This window comes from Miniopterus schreibersii (genome assembly GCF_964146895.1).
Source record: "Miniopterus schreibersii genome assembly, chromosome: 8".
Lineage (NCBI taxonomy): Eukaryota > Metazoa > Chordata > Mammalia > Chiroptera > Miniopteridae > Miniopterus > Miniopterus schreibersii.
The window spans coordinates 39,479,624-39,493,218 of record NC_138109.1 but is presented as its reverse complement, the minus strand read 5'-3'; the positions used below and the strand labels follow the sequence as shown (position 1 = coordinate 39,493,218).

Sequence of the window (13,595 nt, the reverse complement as noted above, 5' to 3'; positions counted from 1 at the left end):
ATTATTTTATAATATGACTTTAATGATTGAATTGTATGATGGTGCATATGTAAAACCACATATGCATAAAACAATCCATTTAAGTATTTAATTATGATTCCATCTTGAAATATGCTATTTTAAAAAGTTTTATCCCTGTGAAAATTGCTTTCTTATGCCATTTTACTTTACTTGGTGAAAGTAATTTAGAATCTTTATATATATTACTCTTAAATATTTGACTACTTAAAGCATATCAAATCTAAGATTTCTTTAAATATTTTGTTTGCAGTGTTAAAAGATCACTGAGATTGGATGATCCGTTAGAGGCAAATGTAAGTATTTACTTATGAGTTTGTAATTGCTTAGTAAAATTGTGTTCTTATTTTTTTAACAGCTAACTTACCTTACTAAATATAAAAATCATCAAAAAACATTGTGACATCATTGTGATTGGTACATCATTTTTTGCATATAATATTTTTTTGTAAATAATGTGTGGAAGTTCCCGGCCAGCTTGAGGTTTTCATTTAAGAAGCAAATTATTTAGAAATGTTATGAAATAATTTAGTAGAAATTAATTCACTATTTGTAGAAAAAAATTCTGCCACTTAAATGCACAAGAAACAATATGGGACATGGCAATGTTTTAATCTACATTCTGTAATCTTCTATAGTATCTAAAATAAAAACATTAACAGCATTTTTATATCAAAAATGTAATTACCTTTTTCAGCTACGCTGGCATGATTAAACAATAAAATACTAACACTGTAATAAATTTCATCATGGTTGTCACAATAAAAATAAAATTGTACTGTTGCTATTACTTTTTGTAAATCTAGTCATAGCACATTTCCAATGCCAGCATATCATGACATATGTTAGTTTATTATCTTTTCATACCAATATGGATCTAGATACAAACACTAATACTGAGTTACTGATGGCCTCCGTAATCTTAAGTGCAAGTAAATTGGTGAGAAAGTAAATTAAAACTAATAGCTAGTCAATCAATAGGCTACTACCAAATCCCATATGAGAATGCCATTTCAATAAATAGTTTTATATGGAATTCTTTTTTGGAAGACTCACTGGTATTTAACAGTTTACCATTTTAAAAAGTTCCTAGGTGCTTTTTTAAAAAATTTAAACAAAGGTGGCAAAATACTGCAGTGCCACTAAAAAAATCATTAGCAGTGTAATTAGCAGTTTAGAGTACCATTATCCAACTTGCTCTGTACAGAATGCAGCTGTGACTGTAATTCTGCATCTGTTTCTTTGGTCAGAATGGTATTTTGGTAGATGAGTAGTCCAGCTTGAAATGGAATACTGTTTTTTCCTGCCCCAAAACTGTTCTTTGGGAGATGGTAACATTATTCGAATGGAAAAGAATGGCCGTTTAGGAAATTATCCTCTTTGTGAAGTACAATTGTCGTCATGGTAGGCTTTCGGTCCTTTTTTTTTTTTTTAAGTTAGGATGTATCAAGGTAACCAGTACCACAGCTAATATCCTACATTAGGAAAATACATTGTTATGTTTGGCCCAATTCTGTACCCTTTAAACCAATTGACTTAGCTTGGCCACCACCTGCCAAACACTAGTTTTCAGCATCCTAGCCTGGGCCTCCAACATTTCTATTTTCTGATCTGTTTCTGATATATTCAGCTTTTGTACTCTACCTATTCATTTGTTAGCAGCTCTATATTCACATCTTATGTCTGATGGCTTTTGCGCTGCTGTTAAGTCTAGGCTTCTCTCCTCAGCTGCATTTATCCTTCCATCTACTCCAGAAACAACTTAGCCCTGGAACAGCCAGGCTCCCAGGAATCTACCCACATGCCAGTGATCCCATTGAGACTGCCTTACCCCATGCAAAGGAAAATCAGACATTCAAAACATAGAGCTATACTTTTAAGAGTACGTAATCGCTGTGATGCTACAGAGGAACTAATAGTAACTTTCGGTCATTTTGCCTTACCAATATGATGCTGAAGGAAGAAGGCTTTGGTGTCCAAGGAGAGGAGATTGCCCTTATTTGTCAGTTGTTTAAAGTGGAGCCTGTTTATCCTAATCTACTGCTGTTTCCTGTTTCCTCTTTCATAGATGTTGGAAACTTTCATATCCCAGTGTTGCCAATACAGTTACAGACCTTCATGGAGATTAATGCTCCATAATGTCAGGGCAAGTCTGCAAAAGTCATTTTTTTAAATAATTCTCCTAATGGGGGAAGCAGAGGTATGGATCATCCTTTGTGACTTCCTTTAATACAGAGTGTATACTTCAAGTACCACTGCTTACTGAACCTTCCAAATTGTTGGGGGTTAGTGAAGAGTCCTGAAAGTTTCAATTTATCACCACCTACTGTATTTGGCCTGCTCAAGTTATTGCCCTCCAAGCACTGTTTCTTGAATTTTCATGAGCAAAAATGAATTATTTATTATAAGCTGCTGCCATTACCAGTCCAGGTGAATTTATAGGGACAACTGGCTACCTGGTCATAGACCTAGTCAATTTGACCTAATCTCTTTCAGGCCATCTCAGAAAAGGAATGAAAGAAGCAGATGGGAAGGGAGAGGGCGTACTTCTTGCTAAGACAAACTCAGTAGGCATGGTGCTAGAAGTCTGGAATGACAGTTCAGGTTTTGGGAGAGGTTTGCTGTTTTGGACATAGATTATTGCATTGCTATTGGTAGGACACTTCTAAGTCAGGTTATTCCCATGGCCTAAGCTTGTGTTCGCTCTCTAAGACAGGGCTTCTGGGCATTAGGGACTTTTATAACTTACATTCTGCAGGTTTACTTACTGATCTACTTCTTTCTTCTCTCCCTCCCTCCCCTTCCTTACTTTTTTACCTTTTTATTATGAAATTTTTCAAACATACACAAAAGTAGAGAAAATAATTTCATGAATTCCCATGTTGCCATAGAACATTTCCATCACCACAAATCTCATATATTGGTTATATTTTTTCCTTGCTGTCCCAGTAAGATCACTGAGGTAAGTGCAAAATGATTTTATTCTCCATAACTACCATTAAAAATAATAACAGAGCCCCAACATTATTAGAACCATTAAGGATGATAATTGTGGCAGCTGATCGGAAATTAGTTGATATCTAGGACTCTTCTAGGAACTCTAGACCAAATTGTGAAGTTTCTGAAACAGCTAGTATTTAGAGTTTTCTAATATAAACTCCATAGTTAGTACTCATAATGCATAATAATATCTTAGGTGAGCTAATCCAATTAAACCGGTATAAGTTTATGAAGAATTTATCTCCATTTGGCTGCCCTAACTTTTCTTTTGTTTCTAATTGTCCAGAAACATAGTACCTGTGTCTTAAATATTTCAGTGATAGCATGGGCTGGTAGTTCATAATAGTAGCGGATCCTTAATATTCCATAATTCATACTGAAAGAACCCTTAGTTAGTACTTTCTACACTATTTATAATAGATAAAAATCAATAAAATTCAGCCATCTTTTTGGTAGAAAATGCTTTAAACAAGGTGACGAAGCAAGCTACAATTTGTGAAAGATATTGAAAGAGGACGTTATATATATTTGAAATTATGTAGAGAAAAATTTTTTTTTTTTAAAGACAGAAAAATCAATGCCCAAACCTTAGTTTTGTGACTGTACAAGATTTGACCTTACAAAAAGTATAGTGGCTTTTGGGCTGATCATAGAATCTATATAACTTACAAAGTGATCAGCCCAATAAATCACTTAACATCCCCATAACTATGCTGTAACTACCAATTTGTCTTTCTTAATCCCTTCACCTTTTCACCCAACCCCTGAATAGAAAAGACATATCCCCTCCCATCTGGCAGCTGTTAAAATGTTCTCTCTATGTATGTATTTCTGGTCTGTTTGCTCATTTATTTTGTTTTTTAGATTCCGCATATAAGTGAAATCTGGTATTTGTTTTTCTCTATGTGACTTATTTCACTCAGCACAGTACCCTCTGGGTACCATTCATGTTGTTGCAGATAATACGATTTCATTCTTATTTTTATGGCTGAGTCGTTTTCCATTACATATACACCACTTTATCCATTTATCTATTGATGGACACTTAGGTTGCTTCCATATCTTGGCTGTTGTAAATAGTGTTGCCAAACATATGGATGGATACGTCTTTTCTATTTAGTGTTTTGGGTTTCTTCAGATAAATACTCAGAAGTGGCATTCCTGGGTCCTTCTTTGTCTCTTGGATAGCCTTTGTTTTAAAGTCTATTTTGTCTGGTATAAGTATTGCTATTCCAGCTTTTTTTGCTTGCTTGTTTGTTTCCATTTTCATGAAGTATCTTGTTCTATCCCTTTATTTTCAGTCTGTGTATGTCTTTTGGTCTGAAGTGAGTCTCTTGTAGACAGCATGTGTAAGGCCTTTTGTTATCCATTCAGCTATCGTAAGTCTTTTGATTGGAGCATTTAATGCATTTTCATTTAAAGTAATTGTTGATAGATATGTATTCATTGCCATACTATTATTCATATTTTTATCTTTTTCTTCTTCTTCAAGAAGACCCTTTAACATTTCTTATAATACTGGTTTGGTGATGGTGAACTCCTTTAGCTTTTTCTTGTCTGGGAAGCTCTTTGTCATTCAATTCTGAATGATAGCTTTGCTGAGTAGAGTAATCTTGATTGTAGATCCTTGCTTTTCATCACTTTGAAAATTTCTTGCCAGTCCTTTCTGGCCTGCAAAGTTTCTGTTGAGAAATCAGCTGACAATCTTATGGGAGCTTCCTTGTTGGTAACTAACTGCTTTTCTCTTGCTGCTTTTAAAAGTCTCTTTGTCTTTAACCTTTTGCATTGTAATTATGATGTGTCTTGGTGTGGGCCTCTTTGAATTCATCTTGTTCAGAACTCTTTGTGTTTCCTCAACTTATATGTCGATTTCCTTCACCAGGTTAGATAAGTTTTCTATTACTTTTTCACATAGGTTTTCAATTTTTTGCTCTTTCTCTCTACTCCTTCTAGCACCTCCATGATGCGATTGTTGGCACATTTGAAATTGTCCCAGAGGTTCCCTATACTATTCTCATTTTTTTGGATTCTTTTTGCTGTTCTGATTGGTTGTTTTCTGCTTCCTTATCATTGAAATCTCTGATTTGACCCTCCACTTCATCAACTCAACTGATGATTCCCTGTAATGTATTCATCATTTTAGTCATTGTATTTTTCATTTCTGACTGGTTCTTTTGTATGTTTCCTATCTCCATTTTTATATTTTCTATCCATTTGTTGAAGTTCTAAGTACATTTACTCTTCCCCTATGTTGACCTTCCTTATTATGATCTGTTTTGAACTCTACATCTGGCAGATTGCTTGTCTCCATTTTGTTCAGTTCTTTTTCTGGAGTTCTGTTTTTTCATTTGGGACTTGTTTCTTTGTCTCCTCATTTTGGCAGCCTCCCTGTGTTGGCTTCTGTGTATTAGGTAGAGCAGCAATGTCTCCTGGTCTTGATAGAGTGGCCTTATATAGTAGGTGTCCTGTAGGGCCCAGTGGCACAGCCTCCCCGGTCACCCAAGCTGGGCAGTCCAGATATGCACCCCTTGTGGCCTGTATGAACCCTCCTGTTGTAGTTGAGCCTTGACTGCTGTGGGCACATCAATAAGGATGGATTTATCCCCAGGCGAATCTGTTATGAGGACTGGCCATGACCACCGTGGAGGATCTGCTTTGTAGAGACCAACTTCACGGAGCAAGACTCATTTCAGTGAGTCTGAAATGCCCACTGAGTGTGCCCCCCCCTTTTTTTTTTTAATAAGAGTTTATTTGAGCCAAACTGATGACACAAGCCATGGAACAAGATCTCAAATGTTTCTGAAAATAACAGTTTTGCAGCTTCTTTTATGCACTTGAAATTAAGGAGGGAATGTAAGGAAGATTAGAGAAAGTGAGGCAGGGGGATTGGATTATATGATAGTTAGCAAGGTTATGTGCTCTCTTGAGGGTTAATACCCCTCTTCTGGCATTTTAAAGGTGTGTTAATGTAGATGTACAAGAATAATGGGCAGGGCTGCCTTAAAACCTTTCACTAAAGAAGTTCTAGGCCGGGGTTTTGACTACCCACCATGACTTGCCCAGTAAGGAATTTGTGATCAGATCACCCTGTGAAACTACTTTTCATAGAACCTTTTTTTTTCCTCCATGGTTCCCTCTTTTGGTCAGAAATCAGTCTGAAGGATGCATTGATGACCAGCCTTTTAGTTGGGTAATCGTAAACAGTTGGACTATATGGAAAAATCCAAAGAACAAGTATAACTATTATTATGACTAATAATCATTAGGAGACAGGTAAAGACAGTCAAACAAAATGGACTCAGAGTTCAGTATCAACCTGTAGATATACAGGCCTTGCTGATTTCCTGGCATAGCTGTCTACCTTTGGTGTCACTGGATCCTCATCCTCAAGGAGTCTTTAACGTCTACAGACAGGGATGGATGTCCACTCATGGTTAGGTGCCTCATAAAACCCTTTCCAACGAGGTTGGAGTATGTCTTTTATTAGATGTCCTTTCCAATGAACAACATCTCCAGGTGGCAGTCAATAATCCATAAAGTCTTTGTCTCCCAGGAGCTCGCTAAATTCACCTGATGCTAAGTAAGGAGCCAGTGGGGCACAATGGGACCTTGATTGTACCTAGCACCAGGTCAAGGTCCATAGGGTGGTCCTGGTTGGGCTTCTTTGGATTAGTGCCAGCTACCAAGTAAATGTTGACGTCAAACCTGTGGAGAATTTTTATAAGAGTTTATTTGAGCCAAATCAATGACACATGCCAGGGAGCAAGATCTCAGATGCTCCCTGAGTCTGCCCCTTGAGTGTGTTGCTTGTGGTAGTTGGATGGTTCTTCAGTGTGGTCTGAAGCAGTCCACCATGTGCGCTGGCTCTGGGGCCTCCCAGTAGATGCAGGCCAAGATCAGTCACTGAATGTGCCCTGTCGGGCTATAAAGCTATCTGCAGGTGGCTGCTGCTTGTGCTGGCTTGGAAGTGCCTGGGAGAGGCCAAGCTATGAACCAAGGCAGGCTGCCACTAGTGCGGGGCCTGGGGCCTCTTAGCGAGAGGTACGAGGCTCACCAAAGCCAGATGCTGCTTGTTTAAGAGATTTTGGGTAAGTCTGCAGCATAAGCCAAGACAAGTAGTTTGTATGGAAAAGCCACTGGAAACAGCCTACAAACCCCAGCCTTCTTAACTCTTCCTGTTGTGGGACTAATCAGTAGGCCAAGTCCTTCAACATTTTGGGGGGGTTGGCAGAATGGAAATTCTCAGATCAATTTTAGGGTCACTTTTAAGCATCTTTAAGGTATGAAAGTTAGAGGATCTTGATACAACTTTCAGGGGGGAAAAACTTCGAGAAGTAAGATTATGCCTTTGTGTGTATCAGTAGGTAGATATATAAAAATTCTTTATTTACTGAAGAATATTTAGTAGAATAGTATGTATTACTCTATGTAATTGTAGACAGACATTTTTCCTTTTAACCAACACAGATGACCAAAAAAGAAAGCAAGCAAAAGAGACTCCAGTATTTTTAAAGTGAGGGAAGAAAAATATGTACACACACACACACACTACGTGCACACACGAAGACTTATTTTATGAAAGCTAGAAAATTGTTTTCAAGGAGAAATCTATGATCTATGGTTACAATGTTTAGATATTTGGCAATTGGAAAAAATAATTTTTTGGTGAAAATAGAAAAACAGATTGACATAAATGTGCATTAGGGTAGTGACTTTCATTTCTTGTACATACACAGTGAAATAGTTTTGGGCAATAAATTCTTGGAAAAGTAGAGTAGGATTGGATAAGTGTCATAGTTTATGACTGAATACATATAAACAGGTAAAAACTCAAGATGGAGAGGTAATAATAACCACCTGATAAAGAGACTTAAAACCCTTTCACCCTACAAAAAAGATTGTGTTAGAGTTATAACTTGATATCATAGTTTGATTTTTTTTAAAGATATTGGTTATATTTGTGGCTACTGTGGGTACATAAAATAAAGAATGGAATGCTTTTGTTCCCTCATTACAAAGAAGTATTTATCATTTAAAATCTTAACTGTAAAAACAAGTTGATGCTATAGATTCAGGAACTAATACCAAGATTATTGAAAACTGTGACACAGTCACTATTTCTGCCATGGTGTCTTAAAAATAGTTGACAATGGAGAATTATATAACTATTTCAAGACAGCTACCAAGCTAAGTTCAATTCTACAATGTTGACAACATATCATGAGCCTTCAGACCTTTCCTTTATCCCCCAAATCCACCCTATGATGTCTGTTTTACATCTAGATTTAAAGTTTTTCATACCTTTTCTTTTCACTTCTCTAAGACTCACCTTTCACCCTCATAAGAATCATTCTCTGAGGTTTCTGCAGCCCACTTTGATTTTCTCTCTCCCCTTAATTTCTTTAGCACACATACTACCTTAAGACCTCTTCTCTGCTGTATCTGAGGCCAGAACAATTTGTACTCTTTCTTTTACACATTAGTTAGCAAGTGCTGGGTGCTTAGTAAGCATTATAGAAAACAAGTTTAAAGGGAATTCAGAAGAACAAGCAATTAATAGTGTGGTAATGGGTGTTTGGAAGAAGTGGATCATGATAGGGACCTGAACCAAACGAAGACTAGGTCCCAGGAAAGATAAGAACGAGAGTGCTAAGGCCCAAATATATATTTAGCCTAGATACTGGTACTACAAATGCCATTTAATATTGGATGAGTGAACTAAGAAATGGATGTGTAGAGTGGCTTGGCCAAATTTATTGGACTGTTCTCTTTTTTTATTGAATTTATTGGGGTAATATTGGTTAACAAAATTGTATAGGTTTTCAGTGTATAATTCTATACTACATCATCTGTATATTGTTGGACTATTCCTTTTAAGTCATTTATTTATCACACATTTTTGAGCTCTGGGGGACAAAGATGAAGAAATGATATTTCTTTTCAGGAACTCAAATTTTAGTGGGACAGACAGAAATGTAAAAATTTGCTAGCTCGAATAGGAAATATGCACGAGGTCTATGAGAACACAGAGGAGGAAGCTGCAGAGAGGATTTGTGTAGGATAGGCCAAATTCTCAAAGACCTTAAATCCCATACTCAATTGTTTGAACATTTGTTTTGGTTATCAATAAGACAAGATCCCGTGACAGAGCAACTTTGTGAAGGTTCAGGACAGTACTGATCCTTCCTAGTATTTCCTTGTGGGATTTAATATGAGATCAGAGAGTTTCCCTGGCCTGGCCCCATAATTATACTTCAGGTTCAACTGACAGCAAAAGTCAATATAATTGTGAGAGTCAGCCATCTCTAGTCTGTTTGGATGTACTGTCTCAGAAGGTAGTAACCCTTTAATGTTAAAATTTTTCTAAATATCCAATTGAGATGCCCTGGTTAGTGTGGACACCTAAAATATATCCATAACTTGAAAAAATAGTGTATACTTTGAAGGTAATCATTGAGTATACTTAAAATCCAAAAGAAAGAACAAGAAAAAGTATTAAGTTTTGTGTGTTTTCAAAGGTATTTTCAAAATCTATAACTAAGCATAAGTATTTTTGTCCCAAATTAATGTTTATTTTCAGTCACTTGAGCCTTCAAAACGCACAAGGAAGAAAAGTATTACAAATTATTCTCCAACAACTGGAACTTGTCAGTTGAGCCTATTTGCTTCTCCCATAAGCTCTAAAGAACAAGAGCACAAAAATGGACCATCAAATGGTTAGTTAAACATTCTTTTCCACTTATTGTAATATTTTCCTAGTTATTGGTTTAATCACAATTTTTATTTAATAATATATGAATATTGCTGCAACTGATTTTTCTCTTCTTAAAGAATTCAACATAGAAAAGGCTAGAATATAGGTATTACGTTGGACATAAATGTAAACTTTCTAGGCACTTATTTTAAAATGCTACTGCAGACTTTGTTCCCTTACTATCCCATCCATTAAGTAGAAATTATGGCCTGACTGCCTTCAGCTACTATCAATTATAATGGTTACAGATACGCCTCTTAACAAGCTATCCATCATGTGCATAAATTAAAGGGCACATAATTCAGGTACTGCTACACTATACAGTTTAAGAATGATACTTCTAAATGTTATTTTTATACATGTTGTCCATTTAGTTTTATCCACACTTTGTGTATATAGCTGCTTTTATTTGTTATATTTCATTCCCTTCATTTTTTTATGTTTTAAATGCATTTGCAAAAGATTTGTACAATTTTCCATAAGAGAAAAACCTAATTTAATATGAAATTTTTTATTTTAAAATATTGTTAGTTTAAATTTTACCATACATATTTCTTCTTCTCTGGTAGTTTATTGCTAAAATGTTTATTTAAAAGATATAGAAATCTAGATTTCATAAGTTTAATTTTTAATACTGGAAAAGGTTATGAATCAGTGACATGTCAAGTTTCTATAATATAAAATTTTCAGTAGGCTCAAATTTAATAAAATATATTTTAGATATGCTGTGATTAGCCTAATTCATATTTTATTGTTTCACATTTATTGAGTGCTAAGCATTACTAGAAGCTACACAGAAACAAAGAAGTCTTCTCATTTTACCTAATTTGTTGTAATGAAACCCATAATGAGATCTTAAACTTTTGAATGACTTTTATTTTACTTTAATCAAATGCTTTTTATCTTAAAGCTATTGCTATTAATTTGCTTTCACAAAAATATGAAGATGTATACATTTTCTTCAAGTTCTATGGTTCTGTTTTTTATACACTTGATATATCTTATGTTTAAAAATAAAAATTAGTGCCTTAAAGATGGCATATCTCTGTACTGAAATATGAATAGATTTTAAGTAGATATGAACTCAGTTTCCATATTGAAATTAAATATGGACTTAAGGGAACATTCCTTTTGCCCATAAAATGACTGGTCACATGATTCTAGTTGACCTTTAAGTGAATAATTATCACAGATTATAGTACTAAGTAAGCTCTTTTTTTAAAAGTCATATAGCAAAGGTTCCTGGGGAGCTGGTAATATTCTATTTCTTTGCCTATATTGTGGTTACACTGGTTCACTCTATAATTATTCATTAAACTGTACATAATATGCTTTATATACTCTTTGATATATGTATCTCACAGAATTCTCAAAGTAGGAGAATTCTGTCTAGGCTCTTATATAAGAGTGTGTCATTTTATACATGTTTTAGAAATAAGAAAGCCTGACTCCTATGAAGTAATTTAAGTTCCAAACAAAGTTATAACTTCTATTAACAATCTTCACTTTTTAAATATTGTACAAAACATAAGGTACAATTTTAATAAGCACTTTTATCTAACATTTTCAAGGACATTTGAGGTACTACTCACTTCCCATCATACTTGGGATATAATTCAAAACCTTATCATGACTTTTAAGGCCGTTCCTCATCTAATACCTGAGCATACCACCTGCCTCATTTTCTCTACCCTTCCCAGGTTTACACTGCTTTAGCCGTTGTTTCTTGCTATTCGTTAATCATTCTGAGTCCCTTTCCACCACAAGGCCATTGTACTTGCAGTTCCCTCAATCTGTAATACCCTCTCTCCAGGTATTTATATGTACATTATATATACATCTGAACCACGTAGTATGTGAACAGATCACTTAATATTAAACTTAAATCCATTTGTAGTTATAAAAAGAAGAAAAATCTGATTCTAAATCTCCCCTCTACTTAGACTCTGCATGGGCCAAAAATGGGGTGACTGATTCCATCTCATACATTTAAGAGATATATGTATACATATAAACACACATGCATATTCATTTATTTATCATTATATATGTACATTATATATATTTGTGTGTGTCATTATATTGCTGCCCTCTTCTACCCCTTAGCAAATTTCTCCAAACTATTATGCTTTTCAGAGGAGAGGAAGAATGGTACATTTTTTTCTCTCCTTTACTCCCAAGAATACGTCAAACTTATTTTTAAATAATTAAGGTAGAAGGATAAGCAACAAATTTGCATAGTTAAAGTGAGTACTTAAATATTAGACAGTAGATCTGTAGAAATCACCGAGACTGCAGCAGTGTAACATCACAGAGATATAAAGAGAAAATGATAAAACAATGAAGAAAAGTGATAGAAGAAGCTCCCACCTATGTCTGCTTCCATAGGAGGCAGTAGAGAGAATGGGACAGAGGCAGTATTCTAAGATATAAAGACTATCAGTTTTTCAAAATTATAGAAAGAGGAATTTCCAGATTAGAGTAGGATGCTTATTGAGCAGCATAAATGAAAACAAATCCACACCTAATCATAGCATGTTAAACTCTACAGTGTTAAAGACAAAGAGAAAATTTTAAAAGCAACCAAAGACAAGACACATTACCTACAAGAGAACAAAAAACATATAGTAGATTTCTCATCATTACAATTTGCCATTACAGCAGGAAATGGAATAATAATACCAACCTAAAATCACAAATGAATTTTTTATTTTTATTTTAGTTTTTCCAACCACTTATCCCCTCTATACCCTCTTTCACCTCCATCTGCCCCCCTCCAAAACCACCACATTGTTGTCCATTTTCATGATCTTTCTCTCTTTTTTTCCTTTTTTGCTCAATCTCTCCACCACCACCCCCAGCTGAATTTTTTATTCAGCAAGTGAAGATGAAATAAAAGTATATTCAGATAAAGTCTAAGAATTTACCATTAACAAATACTCCCTCGAAAGGACTACTAAAGAATGTACTTCTGCCTTAGCCGGTTTGGCTCAGTGGTTAGAGCGTCAGCCCGAGGATTGAAGTGTCCCGGGTTCAATTCCAGCCAAGGGCACGTGCCTCGGTTGCAGGCTCAATCCCTGGCCCTGGCTGCGTGTGGGGGCAACCAATGTGTCTCTCCCACATTGATGTTTCTCTCTCTCTGTCTTTCTCCCCCTTCCACTCTCTCTGAAAAGCAGTGGAAAAAAAGAATGTACTTCTATAGGAAGCAAACCAAGCCTCAAGTAAAGGAATGGAGTGCAAGGCACAATGGTGAAAAATTAATTAGCAAACAAGTTGGTAAATTAATTATAAATTTAATGACAAAAATGTTATTACAAATTTGCTGACTGTAAAGCAAAAAGCAAAAAATTTGAGGTGGGGGTGTGTGTTAAAAACAAATAATAGACCATAACGTCATAGAAGACAGATGAGAGAGCAAAAAAGAGTTAGTGATTTAAGGTCCTTGTAATTTTCAGAGAGCAGGTGGAAAATCTGTAAAATGACTTTTTAATTGTGTTTTTGTTTGCTTCCCCATAAAGTGGGAAAACAGTAATATCTACCTCAGGATTATTGTGAGAATTAAATGAGTTAATATCAAAAACGCATAGTGCCTGGCATACAGTAAGATTCAATATATATTTTAGCTATTTTTATTAACATCATTATTATTTAGGCTTTAAGATGGGACAATTAAATGTAATGGGACAGAAAAAGAAAACAAAGCAAATATTAGCTTTTAAAAGAAGCTAATAGTTGTTATAAGAATATTAATATTAATACAGACCAAAACAGACTTTAAGGCAAAAGGGCTTTATTGAAGATAATAGGAATCTTTACATAATTA

General features: G+C 35.1%; 1 protein-coding gene across 2 annotated transcripts in view; it reads left to right on the top strand.

Moving 5' to 3' along the window:
* The window catches only part of ITGB3BP (integrin subunit beta 3 binding protein), a 38,922-nt gene that overhangs the window by 4,893 nt on the left and 20,434 nt on the right, over window positions 1–13,595 (top strand). For both annotated transcript variants that reach the window (XM_081144415.1, XM_081144414.1), the window contains exons 2-3: window positions 272–314; window positions 9,599–9,734. In XM_081144415.1, the coding sequence (XP_081000541.1) occupies window positions 272–314; window positions 9,599–9,734 (179 nt within the window). The remainder of the gene's footprint in view (window positions 1–271; window positions 315–9,598; window positions 9,735–13,595) is intronic.